General features: G+C 36.6%; 1 protein-coding gene across 5 annotated transcripts; it reads right to left on the minus strand.

The window, feature by feature from the left end:
* Positions 1 to 3,021: 3,021 nt before the first annotated feature.
* LOC136216603 (probable helicase CHR10) lies at positions 3,022 to 18,681 on the minus strand. Of its 5 annotated transcripts, none has more exons than XM_066003161.1 (18): positions 16,775 to 17,155; positions 16,687 to 16,694; positions 16,437 to 16,515; positions 16,179 to 16,342; positions 15,907 to 16,038; positions 15,351 to 15,531; positions 14,421 to 14,553; positions 14,192 to 14,309; positions 13,960 to 14,049; positions 13,596 to 13,703; positions 13,288 to 13,485; positions 12,480 to 12,605; positions 11,743 to 12,401; positions 11,132 to 11,277; positions 10,474 to 10,638; positions 9,325 to 9,439; positions 8,799 to 8,897; positions 3,022 to 3,458 (listed from the first exon to the last, which is right to left on the minus strand). In XM_066003161.1, the coding sequence occupies exons 1-17, from the start codon at positions 17,121 to 17,123 to the stop codon at positions 8,858 to 8,860; spliced, it is 2,811 nt and encodes a 936-aa protein (XP_065859233.1). In that variant the 5' UTR covers positions 17,124 to 17,155; the 3' UTR covers positions 3,022 to 3,458; positions 8,799 to 8,857. The 5 variants fall into 5 exon arrangements, with proteins under 5 accessions (XP_065859233.1, XP_065859229.1, XP_065859232.1 ...); XM_066003157.1 differs by lacking the exon at positions 16,775 to 17,155 and having other exon boundaries at positions 3,023 to 3,279; positions 3,392 to 3,458; positions 16,687 to 16,740; XM_066003160.1 differs by lacking the exons at positions 16,687 to 16,694; positions 16,775 to 17,155 and adding an exon at positions 18,320 to 18,681 and having other exon boundaries at positions 3,023 to 3,458.
* Positions 18,682 to 20,641: the final 1,960 nt, after the last annotated feature.

Genomic DNA, 20,641 nt, shown 5'->3' on the forward strand with positions numbered 1-20,641 from the left:
CCAGGGAGGACTGAACCTTTCTAATTTTGGCAGAATTGTGAAAGAACTTGGAGTTCCGATCACCCGCAGCAAGCCATTTCTCCCTGCTTTTGTCTCTAAGGAGGAGCTCTTGTCTGTAAAGCTGCAGGTCAAGATCCTGTTGAGCTTCAAGCTCGTGTGAATGGTGAGTATCACTTAGACCCTCGTGAGAAATTAAGCTTTGAATTTCCTCAAGCTTGGCCATCGCAGCACTTATATTGCTATCTACAGCTCCAAAAACCTCTTTGTTCCAAGTTCTAATCTTAGGCCTAAGAGTCTTGAGCTTATGACAGAGCAGTTGAGCAGGTGGAAGAGGGATATTGCTTGAGGTCCAGTGATCAGAAACAATCTTGTGTAAAGAGCTATCTGTAGTCCACATCGAGAGAAATCTGAATCTGCTTTTTCTGGTTGCCCCAGAGGCACAAGAGAGAAGGATGGGGCTATGGTCTGACTTGCTGCGAGGAAGAACTGCGCAATTAAGCCTATCCCAATCATCAATGAAATTGTCATTAGCCAATACCCTATCAAGCTTACATTCCACATGATCAGCTCCTCTTCTTCCATTCGACCAAGTGAATTGCAAACCAGTGCTTTCAACTTCAGTTAAACCTCCATTTCGAATGAATTCTCTGAAATCGCGGCAGCTGCTCTCAAAAGGGCTTCTACCAGTTTTCTCATGGGCCCCAGTAACCGTGTTAAAATCTCCCAGAACAATCTTTTTATCACAATTATCGACTGAGAGAAGAGAGTCCCAGAGAATTCGTCTCCTGCCAGCATTGTTATTACCATAAACAAAGAAAATTTGGTAATTAGCGTGAATGGAATTGTACCTCATCGTGATATGCTGATCATGACTGGTAATAACAGAACACCGATTCAAAGTGCCAGTCTTACAGAGGATCCATATAGAATTTAGATCATTGTGAGCAACAGGCTGCATGCCAATAGAGTTCCAGAACAAGTTAGAAATTTTGTCAAATTCAACCATAGGCTCAGATAAACATAGAAGATCCAGATGATGAGTTTTGCAAATCAATTTGAGGGCTCTCTGAGTTCCCAGGTTCAAAATCCCCCTGCAATTCCAATACAGGATATTCATATGAATTTAATAGGGGGCCGGACACTCCCTTTGAGTCTCGAGTCAGTGCTTTTACTCTTTGCTTTCTTGCGATTTGTGATCCAATCACTATTCTCAGCCGCATAATCTTTTACTATGCATAATTCTCTGTTATGAGATCGGATCATATGCTGTGTCCACTCAGGGGATTCATTAAGAAAATTTACCTCCTTTGGAAGCCCAGTCGAAAGCCGAAATCCCAACTGTTCAGATTTGGACTCATCTTTCCTGTCGTCGTCACTGCAATCTCCCCAGTCCTCTCCTACCTCAGCTTCCTTTAATTCAGAGCTGTGCAACACTAGCTGTAAGCAATCATCATCAGACTTACTTGCTTCAATCGGTTCGTCCGCCCTATTCAGAGCCTTCACCTCCTCATTCCTTTTCTCATTATTAGTCAAGTCAACGGGCTGAGATCGTTGCCAGATCATGGTTCGCGATTGTTTAGGAGGCTTGTTCATATGTGCCTGCGGTTTCGATACATTAGGATTCTTTCGGCAGTTGGCTGAAGAATACCCAATTGCATAACAGGTTCCACATAGCATAGGAAGATTCTCATATTCTAGGAAAACCCATTGCTTTTGATTATCTGTGTCAACACGTAGCCTATCTTGAATTTCCCCATTCAACTCCACATCAATTAGCACTCTGGCATAGTGCCCAAATTCACCATTAACCGTATTATTGTCAAATCTAATTGGAACACCAACAGCTCTAGCAATACTAGCAATAATTCTGGTATCCCAGAATTCCCAAGGTAAATTATAAAATCTTACCCAGACTTGCGCAGACGTGGTTTTGTGGAGGTCGGGGTTGAAGCCAGGAGTCCACGGTGAGAATCTGATGATCCCTGGCTTTAGAGAGATCGCTCCATGCCCCCAGATGGATTGGAGAGCTCTCTCATCAGGCATAACAATCTGGTAGAAACCCTTCCCGAGTGAAATCATCTTCCAATCCAGGTTTCTCTTCCATATCTGATTCAGCTTCTGCTTAAGTTCAGCATGCCTCCAAGGTTTCTCTCCTTTGCTCAGCGAAACACGTCCGATAACTCAATGCTGCACAGCTTTAATCCCCTCCTCATAAATCAATTGAGGGATTTTGACCGCCTTAAACCCCCCTTCTTCCGAAACAAGCGGGGTTGATGGCGCAGGAATTGTCGTCGAGGGCGTTGTAGCAGGAATCGTCGTGGAAGGAGTCGATTTTTTCAATACATCAGCAAAGGATCTTTTAGCAGGTTCATGATTAGCATCAGCAGCTAACCTACTGAATGAGGATCTGTCAAATAGATGGGCAATCGCAAAGGGGGCTAGCTCAGCGGCGGCCGGAGGTGGAATAGCCATAGCGGGAGCTCTCTAGGTCATCGCCTCCTTCTAAATTTCAGTATAATCTATGTTATATATTTATATTAATCTATATAAATACATAGATTATAACATAGATTAATATAATCTATGTTATATATATATATTAATCTATGTATTTATATTAAGCGGTATAATCTATGTATTTATATTTATATTTGTCTTGCCTTTATCGTCAAATGGCCTATATATTTTTTTAAAAATTTATATTTATTAAACGGTTTGGTTAACCGTTAACCGTGGTTTTTGAACACTCTAACCCGAAACCGATACCTATCTATTTTTTTAACCATTAAGAAAACCACCGATTCGGTTAACCATTTTTTCCGGCTCGGATTACCGATTTTCGGTTCGGTTACCGATTTGACCGGTTTTTTTGCCCACCCCTAATTCTAGGAGAGTAAGTAAAATATGTTTTTTCCTCTGAATATTTTTGTCATCATCAAAATATGGGAGATTGTTGAAACTCAATTTTAATGAAGTTTTGATTATGACAAAAATTACATTAAGAAATTAACAATTTGCTTAAGTGTTAAAAATTATACAAGGCATATAAGGCTAATTATGTACACAAACGCAAAAAGACCTTTAGCAAAATAAAGGCCCAATCACAAGCAAGCCCAAACCCAGAATCAGAAGCAAGCCCAGTCCAAATTCAAAAGAAGACAACTACATAGTCTTCTCAAATAGCTTGCCCATTCTGGATAAAACGTAGAAGACAATCATCTCTGCAATTAACATATCTCTCTCTGTAATCACCAAAATGGAAACGCTCCAGCCTTCAGCCTGCAAGATCAAAAACCAAAGAAGATCATTGGATGAAGCTTCTCAACGGTCTTCTAAAGGCAGAAACAGCTAGTTTGCCCATTTGGCATTTCGATAGAGAACCCAAAAGTACCAGAGAAGAACAGAGGACGTCTTTCTTCACAACGGACACCTTCTGGATTTAAACGGCTAGTTTGAATCTGTGTATATAAACAAAGCTCAAGATCAAATTCAAATAACAATTCAAGCACATACGAGATATATTGTAAAAAGCTAAAAACAGAGCAAAGTGTAAAACACAAATCAAGTTCATATATGTGTTGTCATTAGAGAGAGATTAGTTCGATATATTTCTTATCTGAAGAAATTATCTTTCGATTGTAAATCAACAGTTATTTATTGCTTCAGTTATAAGCAGCAAAGAGTGAATTAGTTAAGTGTTGAGTGAAGGAATGTACTTCATTCAAACTTAGGCTATTTTATAAAAGGTTTGTTCTCTACCTCCGAAAGAGACTGTTAGTGGATTAAAGCTCAAAAGAACGTATTGTGAGGACTAGACGTAGACAAGAGACCGAACTAGTATAAATATGCTAAGTATTTCTTTCCATGCTACTGCCTTTTACTTCTACTGAATTATTTTATGCTCTGACTTTATCTCACACACTAACACTCTGAATACTCTTTAAACTGTGCACACATTATATATCTTTGGAGCCTCCGAAAAAGAGTTATCCTCTAAGTTAGGAATTACCAAAAGCTAATGTTCTCAGTATACTGAAGTGCTGAAAAACTCAATAGATTGAAATAGCCTCTAATGCTGAAATTGCCCTCTATGTTCTATTGACTTGAGTAAGAAAAGTTTTCAAGGCATAAATTACTCAACAGTTCTATTCACCCTCCTTTAGAACTAATCCGCCTTATTAGGGACCCACAATCTTCTTCTAAGTTTGGACTTGGACTTCTGTCTTCTAGTTTTGGGCTTAGTTCTTTTTTGGTCTTTAATTGATAACGAGGACTTTTTGCTGTTTATTCAGAAACAGCCTAATATGCCTTAATCGATTTTCAACACTTAAACAAAATTGTTAGTTAGCAAAGGCATAATTAATTCTGATTTTTATATACTTAGGGATCTAATTCCTTAATGTAATTTTTATCATAATCAAAACTTCATCAAAATTGAGCAAGCACATACTCTGCATGATTCGTTGTTCGATGAACAAAACTGATAGAACATTTTATCAAATCTGCTACAAGGGATTGACAGTCTAATAAAATCACACCAAACAGTGAAGTAGACACCTCATTGTTGTGAAAGGCGCACAAACACCTGAGATTTAGTTTCAAGAAGAATGTTATTGTATCCCTCTTGTTTAAGCCATCGTAACACCTCACGAATGCCACAGACTTTCCACCAGTAGCGGCTCCAAAGGGCAAAGAAGTCGATCTACTCGTGCTACAACAAGTCTACCAGAATAGTCTCTAATCGTAGCACCGAAACCAGCAGCAGAAATATAAGGGAATATGGAACCATCCACGTTACACTTGACCCAATTCGTAGGTGGAGGAACCCAGGTCGAAGAGGATGTGGGGCTAACAACTGGTAGTGAAATCAATGCAGCACGAGCCTGTCTCTACCTTAACAGGAAAGTTGTAGCCGAGGAGAAGATAATGTCGGCCAATGACTGATGTTTTTGACACACAAATTCATTACGGTTCTGCTTGATACTTTAGCACAACACCATCGCCTGACACACCAGGTCGCGTGGTAATCTACGCAAAGATCTCCATAATTCAGCAAAACTCGTAACTCTATCATCTGTCAAGCCAACATCCGAGAAGGTCCACACCGCTCGAGCAGCAGTACACTTGACCAGTGCGTGCAGCACGTCTTCCTAAGTCAAGTGACAAATCAGACATAAACTCGAGACCGGAACATACCTGCCATTTAGAGCCTCCAGCATTGGAAGAGAATTGGAGAGAGCCTGCCGCAACAAATCTTTGGCCTTGGGAGGATTGATAAATTCCAAACAGAGTTCCAAAGAGTTGGATCTGTCGTGGCAGCATCAATTTGACTCTCCTGTTGTTTATTATATGCACTTCAAATGACAAATCTACCTTTGTGGTCCCATATCCAGTTCCACCCATCTGTGGCATCCCGCGCATTAAAAGGGACTTAGAGAATTAAAGCAATATCCCTTCCATTGCATTGAACAAAAGCTGAAGCTTCTCAGCATTCCATCGACTCTCATTGGCCTCCTTAGTTTCGATACTGCCAAATCATGCAAATTCTCTGTACAGACGCTCGTAATTTGTGGGTTCTCTGTATCCGAGAGCCATGAATTAGAAAAGACCTTAGTGCTCCTACCATCCCCCAATGCCACAACGCACACCACTACAGACTAAATCCTGAGCAGCCATGACGCTTCGCCAAAGAAAGCTTGGATTCTGACTGAGCCCAGTGTTAAGGAAATCGGACGTTGGAAAATAAAGAGCCATGTATACTCAATCGACAAGGGAATCTGGTGACATTAGGAGACGTCAACCATGTTTAGTAAGTAATGCCAAATTAAAGTTTTCTAAACCCTATACCACCAAAAGACTTAGGTAAGGATAACATGTCCCACGTTTTCCACTGGAACCCTCTCCCTTCTGAACCACCCAATCTGCACCAGAATGCATCATTAGGCGTTCCAAGTCAACATAGACAATCTCCAGGATTTAAAAAAAAGCTCATAGCATAAGACGAGACTGCTTGCACAACATATTTTAATAGGACCTTTCTCCTAGCCCAAGATAGAAATTTCGACTTGCGGTTCACAAAATTCTGTAAAATACAATATTTTTATGGTAAATTACAAAACTAGGCCAAATGGAAGGCCCATTTACATATTTAACCCATTTACTCAACCTATTACATATCTAGACTGTTTTATGTGACTTTCCCATAATACCCTCAATATTTACGCCTGGTTGTCTTCCTCCCGTCTGACTTCGCAGAGGTTAGCATATATGCGAAGTCTGCGAAGCTAATATGCGAAGTCTGTGAAGCTAATATGCGAAGCCTGCGAAGCGAATGTTTGGTTTAGTTGATGATTTTAGTTAGCATATGCGAAGCGAATGTTTGGTTTAGTTGATGATTTTAGTTAGCATATGCGAAGTCTGCGAAGCTAATGTTTGGTTTAGTTGATGATTTTAATTAGCATATGCGAAGCCTGCGAAGCGAATGTTTGGTTTAGTTGATGATTTTAGTTAGCATATGCGAAGCCTGCGAAGCGAATGTTTGGTTTAGTTGAACAAAAAATGGCAAACAACAACGGATTCTAACATTAAAATCATAACATTATCAAAATTTACAACAAGATTGTGGAGAATATTGGAGATGAAAGCCAAAGAAAATGAAGAATATCGATCGCCGAACGGAGAAACTGAGAAAATCGATGGGAGATGAAAAACAGAGAACCAATAGAACCAGAAAATTGAGAGAACAACCACAACTTGAAGAGGAAGACCAGAAAACCAGCAGTAAATCGCAATAGTAGAAAGAGAGCCGTAATACCAGAAAAAAATTCAAGAACAGTCGAACCAGGAACCACTGAAGCAGATGAAGAATATATGGCAGTGATATAAAAGAAACGATCGATGTCTTAGTCAAGAATGGAGAGAGAGGTGAGGAAAACGTGTTGAAGATCTTACAGGTTAGATCCCTGTGGAAGGAGGAGGAGGAGTCATTTTGGATGAAGCCACAAAAATCGTACATTTGGAAGAGAAAGGGGAAGGAGAAGATGAAAGATTGGGGTATTATGGAAAAATCACATAAAACAGTCTAGATATGTAGTAGGTTGAGTAAATGGGTTAAATATGTAAATGGATCTCCCATTTGACCTAGTTTTGTAATTTTCCCTATTTTTATTCACATTTAACCTTATAATATAATAAAATATTTTATTTTTTAAGAAAATACTAAAATAATGACATTACTATAAAAAGTATACTAATAAAAATATTTATTTAATACCAATTAATAATTTTTTGAGATATCAAATTTATAAATTAAAAATATAATCCAATGCTATTAAAAAAATATGTAATCCATTTCAATACACGTAACAATTTAAAAATATAAAATATATACTTCTTAAACTAAATAGTTATTATTATTAATATTACTTACATATAAATATAATAAAATAGTAGAGTATATATTTTATAATTGAACTTAAATTATATAATTTAATAGACTTTTAAATTTTATTTTATATATTCATTAATTGTTGATCAATATCATAATAAGTTGTATATTAGTCTAGTGGTCAAGGAGAATGTTAGGGATTAAGAGGTCTCCCAGGTTCAAGCCCCTTTACCTGCACAAATAATTATTTTTTTTAATGAAATAGCAACCCAAAAGAAGACTTGGTCAGACCGCTTAATCGGGACCGAGTAGTGGTCAAACCGCTTAACCAGAACGAAGTAATGACTGTTATAAACACCCAGAAGAGAACACAACTCATGTCGAACAACAGCAAGCTCTTAATCTTTAATTTGATGAAATCACTAACACTATGTTAACCGTGTAGGGATCCTCTAGAGTTGAAAAGCCTCTAGAGTTTGTGGAGTTGTAATCTCAACCATTAATGGATGAGATTTAATTGATAAATTTTAATATTTAATTAATCATTTATTGATCAATCAAATCTCATCCATTCATTTTATAATTAATGGTTGAGATGCATATAACTCCACCAACTCTAGAGGATTTCAACTCTAGAGAATCTCTAGTCATGTTAACCAAGTTTAAAAAATCAAAAACTTAATGTATTGAAATGAACATTAGAAGCTAAATGTACCAAAACCAAAATGGAACTCATGATGTTTTGTTTTTCCTTGTTTCTGGAGTGGCCAAATAAGGCTTAGCCAAACTTTATTACTAACAAGTCAATGTAAACAATTATAACTTGAACCGATTTTAGATGTGGTCCTCTTTGTCCCGGGCTAATTATTGTGAAGAAAGATTCACAATAATTAAGAGAAAATACCAATACCAATTCAATCCTAAGGCTCTTAACCTTTCATTTTTTAATTCATTAAACTCTTTAATCTTTTATTTGGATACATTAAGCCCCTAATCATTTATTTTTTTGTGACATCCAGTCCTTACATGCCAATTAGTTAGTTTTGAACATCTAAAAATGTGTTATCTATTTAATTATTATATTTTATTTCGAACGGTTCGAAATAAGGTGACAAATACAAATTTCAAAAAATAACACTCAGTTATTCATTTTAAATTCAAAGCAGATTTTTTGTGTCACCAAGGGCTTAATGTATCCAAGATCAAGGGCTAATGACCAAAAACTGAAAGATCTGGAACCTCATAATACTTTTTACCTTATTTCTATGCCTAAAGATAATTTCCCCTAAATTTTTAATTTAAATCTATATGAACAGAAACTAAATGTCATCACATCTCTCTTTACATACAGAATAAATAGAGAAATACTTTTACAACACAAGGGTTAATATGCTTAAAAGAAAAAGGTTACCTCGCTGATAGTAACATTCAGTTTTAACCTGTTAACGAACAGACTACAAGGAAGTAGCATCAAGGACAACTGAGAAAACCTTCACGCCGATAATAATACCTGAAGAATGAAGACAAATTAATTTGCTTTGCATTTACAGTAATAAGAGAAAAGACACAGATTTTTGTTTTTTTTATCCTCAAAGAAGAAAGAGAATAGGGATGTAAATGAGCTGAACAGCTCATGAGCAGCTCGGTGTTCGGTTCGATAAAAGTTCGACAAAATCGCAAGCAAGCTCGGTTTTAGATTCATAAATAAGTTCATGAATCGATTTTTTTTTTAATAATAGTATTTCTATAAAGAGAAATGTAAAACAACATAGTTTTGTAGGTTTGAAAACTATGTAGTTGTTGCGAGCGAATGTTCATGGAAAAAATTAACGAGCTGCTCGTGGTGTTAAGTTCGAGCTCGTTAATTTTTTGACGAGGCGAGCATAAACAGGTAAAAGCTCAGTTCGGCTCCATTACAGCCATAAAAGAAAACATACACGTAGATCTTGATGCCATGAATGGAAGCATATTTTCTTAGAAGACGCTCCACAGTGTACCAATGTGATCGATCTGAGTCGTGTTGATAACCGATACGAGGCATGTGGATTGAGGCTAAAAATATCAAACAAAGATTATGATATTTAACTTCACATTTATCAAAGATACAAACAAGAGAAAAGTTTCTAATTCTAACTTAATAGCAATTAGACATGCGAATGCCTCTTGACTTAAAGCGTATGTTGAAAATCTACATAATAAAAGAGAGTTAATAGAATTTGAATTCTCTACCGCTTGGTTTGTAGAGAATCTGATACTATATTAAGAAAAGAATTATTAGGCGGCTTAATACATCTGTTGCCTCTATATTTGGCCCAAAACTTCAACTACTCCTTGAACTTTCAAAAGTTTCAAATGACTCCTCTATTCTTGTCCAATTTCAATCATCCCTTATTTATAGGAGGTTATTGAATACAATTGAATAAAAATAGAGTTATTGAATGTCATTGGACAATAATAGGAGTCATTTGGAACTTTTGAAAGTTCGGAGGGGCCAAGTAGAGGAGGCAACAGATGTATTAGGCCATTCTTAGGCAGATACTCAACTTGCATCCACGTTCTTCCTCCATCCCACCACCAATTTGATGTCCTATGAAATAGACATACTACAAATAACCATCACGTTCCTACTCGGCCTTTATTTATTATGATTTAAAATTACAAAGTACAAAATAAATTAAATGTCCTATTTCACTAAAACACTTAATTAATGAGGACATATTAGGCAGATATCAATAAAATTTAATGCTTTATTGTTCAGTGTGAAATCATATTCGTGCCTATATTCATGGGAAGGAGAGAGTACTATATAGATATATTCTGATCAGGTTTATCTCCCGTTTGTCCTAGACTATTTCTAAATCAAAAGCTAGCTAAAGAAAATTCATGCTTTAGTTTGTTGGATTGACTAGAAGTTGTACCATAAAATCCATGCAAGAAATCCACATCTACCTAAAAAAAAGGTTTGCATAAGGGCAGAAAAATGCCATCAGTTCAACCACTTTCGCTTTAATCTTAGCCATTACGACAGATAGTGTGTGTGTGTGTATATATATATATATCAAACTAAGAGAAATGTGCAAGTTTACCAGAATTCTGAGTGGCCACAAATGAAACCTTGGATAGGCAACGCTCTAAGTCAGGAATAGAGACATCGCCTCGTGGCACTTTACGTCTGGGATTATATGATTGTACAACAGCCAAAGCTACCCATAGAGAAGAATCGCCTCCAATGTTCTCTCCGTCAGTGTCCTCTGTATAGCAATAAAGGGATTAGGAGATCTAAAATGACAGCCTCTGAATCCAAACAGAAATAATGACTTATGTCATAATTTAGTTCAAATGATTTCACAATAGTAAATATATTGTTAAGTGACAGTATTTATTTTAACTCCATCATTTGAAACTAATGCAAAAGAGATGTAAATGTATTCGCTTTTCTATTTCATCTTTGTTTAAGAAAATGATTTCACAATAGTAAATATATTGTTAAGTGACAGTATTTATTTTAACTCCGTCATTTGAAACTAATGGAAAAGAGATGCAAATGTATTCGCTTTTCTATTTCATCTTTGTTCACAAAGATGCGAAGTTACTCATTTGGTTACGCCATTGGACAAACTGTAGTGTTGTAAAATCCTAGCATAAGAGTTAACTCTATTTCAGAATGACAGAATAATAGCTTATCAGAAATCAGTTTGGGTAATGTAAGAGTGAGATGCAGGAAGAAGGATTGTTAAAGCTGACCATTAATTCGTATAAGATGGAGATCACCAAGATGAAGGTCCTTAAATTCAAATGCTCGGTGATATGCATCGGGGACACTCGAAGACAACTGGGCCAGTGCATCAAACATTCCTCCACGACCCCATTTTCCGGAGCTATCTACGCAGCTGCCAAATTATTATCCGAGTCAAATCTAAGATCATATCTATTACTATTTGAAAAAATTCACATAATTTGTGCCTACAAAAAAAAAATGTTTTCTCTAGGCACAAACTCGTTTTAAAAGTTAGAAAACAAGAACTGAACTCATCTTCATCAATAAACAATATTAAAGCCAGAGTCGAGCTGCTAAAATCTAGCATACCAAGTAGAAATCAACTCAATTTCACTATTCATTGTAAGTAGGCAATTGGATCTCTCTTGCAAGGATAACCATATCATGCCCTTTTTGGCAGTAATAACATTGTTAATTTGTTATGGCTTTAAATATATTCTAACACAAGTGTATATATATATATATATATATATATATATATATATATATATATGTGTGTGTGTGTGTGTGTGTGTGTATAAAACAAAGTAGGAAATACGACAGGAAACAATTATTTTCATCATTGGAAAAAAAATACCTGAGTATGATAGCAGGCTCAGATGGGCAAACTTTCCTTGGATCTGTACAGTCTCCAACAACAAAAAGAAGAGAACCTGAGTCGGACAATATATCAACATCCTCTGCTCGGTCCGGATCTTCAATGGACAAAGAATGGTATCCAAGAGATTCCCACTTGGACAACTTTTCCTCCTTAGCTTTCTCCCTTGCAGCCTTAAGTTTAAGATGTTTATCCTCAGACAAGGCCCTATTACGTTCCAAATCCAAGACTTCATTGCCACTTGATTGTGATGCTTCCTTAAATTTTTCAACCCATGATTGATATGATGCCTCATCAAGACCAGGATCATAATCAGCAAACGAAGAACTCTTCCCAACAAAAACATCAAATCCATTGTTTTGATCAGTTCTGTTAAACTCATACTTATCAACCTTTCCTAATGTCAGATCATCTCGCATTGCAATTGCTTTCTCTATCATAGTATTCAATTCCAGCATATTCAGTTCGTCTGAGTTTTCAGTACTGATCTCCAAAGGATCAAACTTTTGTAAGCCAAATATGATAGATCGCAGATCATAGGAACCAACCCCTGCTTTTTCTCCTCCCTGTTCTGCAATATCATTCCCTATAATGTTATGACTAAGCTGCAATTTCCTCTCTGCCCTTTGCATGATAATCTACATGCACACATTAAAAGAATTAAACAGTGAATCAAAACCTTCCAGCAAACATGACTCTTTGATACAAAACCTCACCTCTTCTACAGTACGCCTTGTAACTAAGTTTACAGACAGCACATGATTCATTTGACCAATTCGATGTGCCCTCTGCAAAGCCTGCTTGTCAACCTGCGGGTTCCAATCTTGCTCATAGAATATAACCTGCACACCACATTTTCGTAAAATATTAAAAGTATACTTTGCTTCTTGTAAAGGGAATTATGCAGGTATTCAGACACCCATTACACAAAATCCTTTTACCCTGGAGTGTTTGCCGAGTCATTTAAGATTTGAAGTTAATACAACCTGAAATAGGTTTTTTCAAGAGATCACTTGAAGAGGAAGGAAAAAACCACACAAGATTCATATGAGAGAGAGAATGCAAAAGCCATATGCAAAATTGAATTCCTGTGGAACTCCCCTTTAAACATTGGGGAAAGCCAAGTAAGGTCACCAAAAATGGATTGCTGCTATATCCAACGCCTGACAAAATTAAATTTAGCATCTCCAAAAAAAAATTTCTAACACAACCAGAACCTTTAATCGGTTAAAAATTCTAGCCAGAACACAAATCCCTCTTTATTGATTAGACATAATGGTAATTTTCGGGATAATATGTCTAAAAATCACATTACATATGACCTAGAAGTAGAATAATAAATTGCCATCCTTGATTATTTGATCTCCAAATGTTAAAAATCTCTTTGATCAAATTTGTATGACAATTTATTGATTTAAGATACAATGCTGGCACATAGAAACTATATATTTATTTCAGCTTGATTAATACCACAAAAGCTCATATACCAGAGATAGTCTTGTAAAAAATTCTATTAGAACCCACCGTATCGGCTGCCACAAGATTTAAGCCAACTCCCCCTGCTCTTGTAGATATCATGAAAACAAAAGCACCATTATTATCAAATTCAGAATTCGGTGTCTCTGATTGTCTACTAAAACTTCTTATTGCAGAAAAACGCTCCTCAGCCCGAACTGAACCATCAAGACGCTCATATGAATACTTGCGCAACTCCAAAAAGTCCTACATTGCATATCAGTTCCATCAAGAACTGTCAAAATTAAGACATAGACAAATAAAATTACCAAGCTGAAATAATTACAAAAACAGAAAGAACTGTAGGTACAAGATACCTGTAAAATGTCAAGAGTGTGAGTCATCTGAGCAAAAAGAAGGACACGATGTCCTGAATCATGTAGTTTCTTAAGTAGTTGGTCTAAAATTATAAGCTTTCCGCTAGCCTGAAATTCAAGTTAAACCAAAAAAAAATAAAATAAAGCAATAAGATATTTCTTGAGATGCCAGCAAGAAAAGGAAACAGCCACATTTGAACTTGGAAACAGTAATGCAGCATATCATAGTGTTTTGCTGCCCCCTCACTCCAGAACTTATAAAATTCTTCAGTTTAGAAAAGACTCAAGGGAAAATACAACTATATTCAATATCTCTACCCACTATTATTTTCCCCATACCAAATGAAAAAGACAAAAGTTCAACCTGAACAATGTGTTCACCCTCTTCATATGGCTCTGGCTCGATTCCTGGGAAGAGGTAAGGGTGGCTACATGCTTTTCGTAGTTGTATTACCTGGACACGAGAAAAGCTAGTTGGTATTTGGTAGAAAAACCAAAGGTATTCTGTGAGGAAAATATCAGCATATTTAAGTAACGAAGGAAAATAAATATTGCGGAAGTATGATGCTCAAGGTGGAATTTGGAAGTTAGATTACAATATTCTGCAGTGATTGATGATTACTAGTGCCAGATGAAAATGAAAGAAGTTTTGGAAGCTCCTTCCTCGAAATTGATGTATACACCTTCTTTTGCAAGCTTACCAGAGGAGTCATCCTACAAAGATCAAGCAAAACATATGTTTAAATTCCTAAGAAAAGAAGCACAGGACCAAGTGTACTGTGCAAAGTAAAGAGGCTGCAAACTTTGAAAGGGAAGGGGACTCACACAGTAATCTCAGTAAGTGGTGGCAACACTAGGTTTCCACACTCTATCAGCTTAGACTTTGTTCTTTGAAGCATGAAGGCTTTTGATATGCATTTCAAAGTCTGAAGTTGCCCCTTAACCTTGGATACATCCTCTGTTGAGTAATAACAGGGCAGCTTTTATTAGTGTTAAAAGCCTCAGTGTTTGGCGGGTCAATGTGAAACAGTCAAGCATTGAGCCAATATTTACAGTCAGAAGCAGGTGCAGTGAATTTTAAAGAGCTCTCAAAATGTACACAAACCAAATATACTAAAATGTGTTGGCATAATAGCTATACAAATTATCAAAAATAGTACTCACACAGCTAATGTCACAGACTTTGCTATTGTAGTCATCAACTGTCTACAACAACACTCCATAATGTAACTCTCACCAATTTAACTTTTGAGATCAGCATAAAAAGATATTAGAACAAAAAGATTTAGATAAACCAATAATTTAAACTGCACAGCAACAAAGGTGTAAAGTATAGCATGAAGTCTGCGTGTACCATATTTTTAAAACTCAACTCAATCTTCACAAGTTGCGGCACTGTTCAAAACTGTTAATCATTGAGGTAACCCAATGGGAAAATTGTGCACCTTGATGTATTTAATTCAGTTTTTAGGATGGAACTACGTTCATCAATATCATCAGCATTTATAAGTGAAGAAAACCTCTCATGTCTACAACCTGCCTTCTCTCTTCTTCGGAGAAATCTACAAGTAAAGACTCAATATGCTTCAAAGTGAAAGTAAAACCAAGTTATATTTGTTGACCTATGTGAGCTCTCGAAAAAAAAATACAGAAATAGAAGACAGAGGTAAAATGCAGATCTCCAAACGTACAAAGTACAAGACCACAAGAAACCAGTACTCATACAACTTGCTGAAGATAAGATAATAGGATCACCTGATCTAGGATCTCCAGCTTCTTTAAATGTGGAAAGGAACTGCTCCCGCTTCCCAAACACTGAAGGCATGCAAAAATGCATCAAAGCCCAAAGCTCAGTGAGATTATTCTGAATAGGAGTGCCGGTCATCAATAGTACTCTAGGCATGAGGAATCTTTCTCTGAGAACATTATATAGGACCTGTTAAGGAGTACCTCCAATAAGTGAAACAAAAATAGTTTCTCACGACAAACATAGTTAATTTAATTTTGCTTTGATCAGCAACCACATATTACATAAAAAAAAAAAGCATTCATCCACATAGCTATATAAGTGAAATTGCACAGCATATTCAACCCTCTCATGGTTCCTGCCAATTTTTTCTTTTCTAAAGCATCAATAGCCATACTTGTACTTTCTTCACAATTACATGGTTCAATTTCTGATAACCAGGTGCACATGATGAAATCATTTAACAATCAAGATTTAGAAAGCCTAAACAGATTCAGCATACAATGTCTACATGCTCCACACTAAGTAAACCGCTAAATGGAATAAAATCATAATCAGACATACACTGGAAGGATTTTTAAGTCTTTGAGCTTCATCAATTATTGCGTAGTGCCAAGGTATTTGAGAAAGAAAATCCTGATCCATTAATGCTATGTCATAGGTTGTCAACAGCACATCGAAAGGCAATATAGATCCCTGCAAACATTTACCAAATTCCAAAGACAAACATTTTTTACGGTAGAGTACAGCCTATATTGCAAATTAAAAATATAAACACAAAATTGCACATGGCAGTAAAAATTCTGTAAACAGAAATTGCAACATTCCGAACCTACATCGTTAGTCGATGAGGGATGCTCCTTTACATCCTCATGCGAAGTCTTCCTGAGATTGCGTCGCTGTTCTTTGTCACCAACATACCTGAGAACCTTCAGTTTTGGAGTGAATTTGGCAATCTCTGAAATCCAACCATCTGTAACACTCAGAGGACAGAGCACCACTGCCAAAATTTTAAAAAGACGTGAGAAATAAGAACATTTAAACTCAGGCCAGCTAAAATCAAATTAATTAAACAAAACGGCTAATTAACTCACAAAATGATCCAGGTGACTTATGGTTAACTTTCAAGTAACTTAAGAAACATAGAGCTTGCAGAGTTTTCCCCAATCCCATCTGCAAAACATCAAAACACAATGAACGCAATCGCCTAGCAAGAAGTGCGTAACAAGGAAGAAACTAACTCAATAAAACTTAATCACAGCAATTCGAAACATTAAACTAAGTTCCCTCCATAGTAAGAGTGTTCTATTCCTTCAATTCTCCAAAACAAAATAAGCACTGTACCTCATCTCCTGCAAATAAAATTTTACCGTTACTTCTCATTTCTCCCTTCAGTTTCGTCGAATCTAAGATTAAAAAGAAAAACAAATACCGAGAATGACATTGACGCCGATAAGATATCGTCGTATAAGCCACGAGACACCTTCGACTTGGTAAGGTTTAAGAGTCGCTGTAACCCCAATTTCTGCAGTGTTTAGAGGAGCATCCACGGCGCTTGCATCTGCATCGAGTATAATAGTAGCTGCTGCTTTGAGCCTCTGCTCGTAGTTCATACTTGTCTGTTTGGTTGAAATTTTTCTGGTTTTTTCTTTTATTTTCAAAAGCTTGGTTGATCGTTTCAGAATGGAGAGAAATAGCGGTTTGGGTTGGAGGGAAACCCGATGTATGAGACAGAAGGTTTGGATTTTCAAATGACGATTATAGCCTTGGCCGATGGTCATAGATATTGGGATATTATTGGGATTTCAAAGTCCACGCGGCGCTGGTCTTGCCTATTACGTGGAATTGGAAGAACTGCATGGCGTTTGAAGGGGAAAAAAAGGTCTAAAATGTAGACCTGTTAAGGCCCATTGGCCTGACCAAGCTCACTCTTCATGCTTTGGGCTTGGAAATGCTCATGGGTCAATTACATGAAAATCATAATTAACTACAAAATTACAACTACGTCATATCATTAAACTTAATTCTTAATATATCATTATTTTTTATATATTATGATTTTACACCATAATTTAAAAATTCTAAACTTCAAATCATAAATTATAAACCCTAAAAAATATATTTTAGATTTCTGATTTATAAATTCTAATCCTTAAAATATATTAAAAGTACTGATTGGGGAAACGGTTCAACCGGTTAAACCATAATAAATCAACCAAATGATGTCATAAATATATTATATATATAAATTAATAAGCATAAATAATAAAATCTCATTTAATTAAATATAATATAAAAATTCACAAATCGAGAAACAAATATTTAGTTTAACACAACATAAATATTAAAATTGATTTTTTTTTAGAAGAAATGTGAAGTTAATTAACACAAATCATTTATAATTTAGGATTTAACACAATATAAATATTAAAGTTGAAATTATTAACGTAAATGTTTCCTATTTATAATTTAGGATTTAATATTTTTATTTTTTATCATCAAGTTAGTTTTTAGTTTAATATTGGAATTTTCCAGCCTGATTCTCGAAAGAAATTCCAGAATCCAATTTTAGCATAAAACAAAAGGAAGAAAAAAGGAGGATGGGAAGAAGAAAGGAGAAGGAGGAGAAGAAGAACCTCCAAATTGACGTTAAAGCTTACTCCTTATGTTATATTCGATTTTGCAACTGATGGTTGGTATTCGCAAATAAATATGACGAGCTTACTTCCTATGTTATCTTTGATTCTGCAGCTGATGGTTGGTATTCGCAAATAATTATGACGGGCGATTATCACAAGGTTATCTTTGAGCTCCGACCCATAAAATGTCAAGACCAACCTTATTTGAACTCGATTCCCATATGGTGGTTGGTTTTATGACCGGTGGTTCTAACTTATCCCATCATTTTGTTTAGCTTATCGAGTGGTGTCATCAACTGCACAATCAAATCTGGGAGATTATTTTTGTTCATACTTACCGCGAGACAATAATGTTGGTGATTGGTTGACGAATTTTACAGAGACTCTCCCTTTAGCCCATCATAAGTGTGATGCGCTTCCTGCAAGCCTTATTGACATTTTATTTGAAGATCGTTGTGGCTCTGACCTCAGTCGCAATGTTTATACTTGGGCTCGTTTGGCTACTTGATGTATGTTGTTTACTGTTTGCCTTTCGAAAATGCTACTTTTACAAAAAGCATAGATTCTATACTTTTGTAAAAAACTACTTTTCAACTCTAAAATGTAAACATGAGGTGTCTAACCAAACACCAAAAACTCTGCTTTTTAAAGTGAAAAGACAAACAGAATGTGAAAAGTAGTTAACCAAACACGCTCTTAATTTAATTGATCAACACGATAATTGCTATGTCCAGCTAATAGTTGCTCAACCCCACCCCCACCCCTCTTGGCCTTATATATTGTGCAATGAGATTTTTCTCATCACTAGTTAGCTTCCACTACATTTAGCTCCCTCATCTAAGGTCTATACTTATAGCAAAAATAATTAAATGCAATCAACAAAAATAAACAAACGTGGTGTTCAATTGGAACACGTAAATCATATCATGTGTTCATTGTTTGTATTTGAACTTTTTATCTTCTTTGTTTTTTTGTAGAAATTGTAATCTCATAATATGAAAAAAAAAATACAATAACCAAAATGTATCTTACCCGATTACAAATAAATACAATATCCACGAATGGATGAAAATGACTACAAAGAGCAAAAAGAATCGATAAAAGACATAAAAAAACACAAAACAACAATATATTTCTATAGAAAGACATCTGCAATTCAAACTTCATCCTTTAGACCATTCTGAACATTCGGATCTGAATCATTTTTTTGTTGCAACCACGTAGATTTATTACTCTATGGACAAGATAAACCATTTTTGCTATTGCTAAACCCGAAAAAAGCATAATCGAGAGAACAATAGAGAGCAGATACAATTAGACGGATAAAGAGTTCTGATGAAATATGTGAACACAGACTAAAAAGGCAATAAAAAATACATATATTTAACCCGGTGTGAGGAGGAAGAAGGAAGACCATTCGTCTTCTTCAAAGTAGATCAAGAAAATAGAAAAATTAACAGAAAAAAGGGAAGAGAAAGGAAAAAGAAAAGGATTTGCAGTTTTTTCTTCTGTAACTCCTAGAGAAATTCTGTTAGATATTGTTATATATGTTGAATTGTGAATCCCTTGATTTTCTATTAATCATGAAAGGGGTATTTATACAATAGTATGATTCCTATAATTATGCTAGAGGTAATTATAATAGGAAATACAATACAATTATGGTATAATTCCTATAATTATGCTAGAGGTAATTATAATAGGAAATACAATAAAGAGAGATATTAACATATATAACAATATCTAATACACCCCCGTAGTCGAAACGGGAGGAGGACGCACGTTGAGACTAGCCCGAAAATCATCAAACAATACAGAAGGAAGGCCTTTAGTGAAGATGTCCGCAAGTTGATGTCGAGAAGGAACATGAAGAACTCGAACCTCGCCTTTGGCGACTTTTTCCCGTACAAAATGTATATCCATCTCGACATGTTTGGTCCGCTGGTGCTGAACAGGATTCTCGGACAAATAAACGGCACTGACATTATCACAATAAACCAAAGTGGACTTCCGAATGGGACAGTGAAGTTCGAGTAGGAGATTTCGAATCCAACAAGTTTCGGAGACAACATTTGCGACGCCCCTATACTCGGCTTCGGCACTCGAGCGAGAGAGGGTTGGTTGCCTCTTGGCAGACCAGGAGATGAGATTGTCCCCAAGAAAAACACAATAACCAGAGGTGGAACGTCGGGTATCCGGACAACCTCCCCAATCGGCGTCAGTGTAAGAGACCAATGAACCAAGAGATGATGGAGTGAGAGTAAGATCGAGATCCAATGTACCTTTGATATACCGAAGAATGCGCTTTATGGCTGCCATATGCTGTGTTTTTGGATCATGCATGAATAAACACACTTGCTGAACCGCATAGGATATATCGGGACGAGTAAGAGTCAAGTACTGTAAGGCGCCTGCTAGGCTTCGGGAAACTCCTCCCCGCCGAATTCTTACCATCCAGCATCTCAGCGGCACTCCGGCGGTTACCGCGGCGGATGTCACGGCGGCCGGCACACCCGCGGCAGATTCCAGCGCGGTGGTGGGGGCAGACACACCTCTCGACCATGGCAGCAGCATCCGTCCTCTTGGCAGCCGGCGCCCTCCTCTTGGGCTTATCCTCCGTGGGCCTCTTCACCTACATGGGCCACTCCTCCGTGCCCCTA

Source organism: Euphorbia lathyris, chromosome 2, assembly GCF_963576675.1.
Source record: "Euphorbia lathyris chromosome 2, ddEupLath1.1, whole genome shotgun sequence".
In the NCBI taxonomy this organism is placed as follows: domain Eukaryota; kingdom Viridiplantae; phylum Streptophyta; class Magnoliopsida; order Malpighiales; family Euphorbiaceae; genus Euphorbia; species Euphorbia lathyris.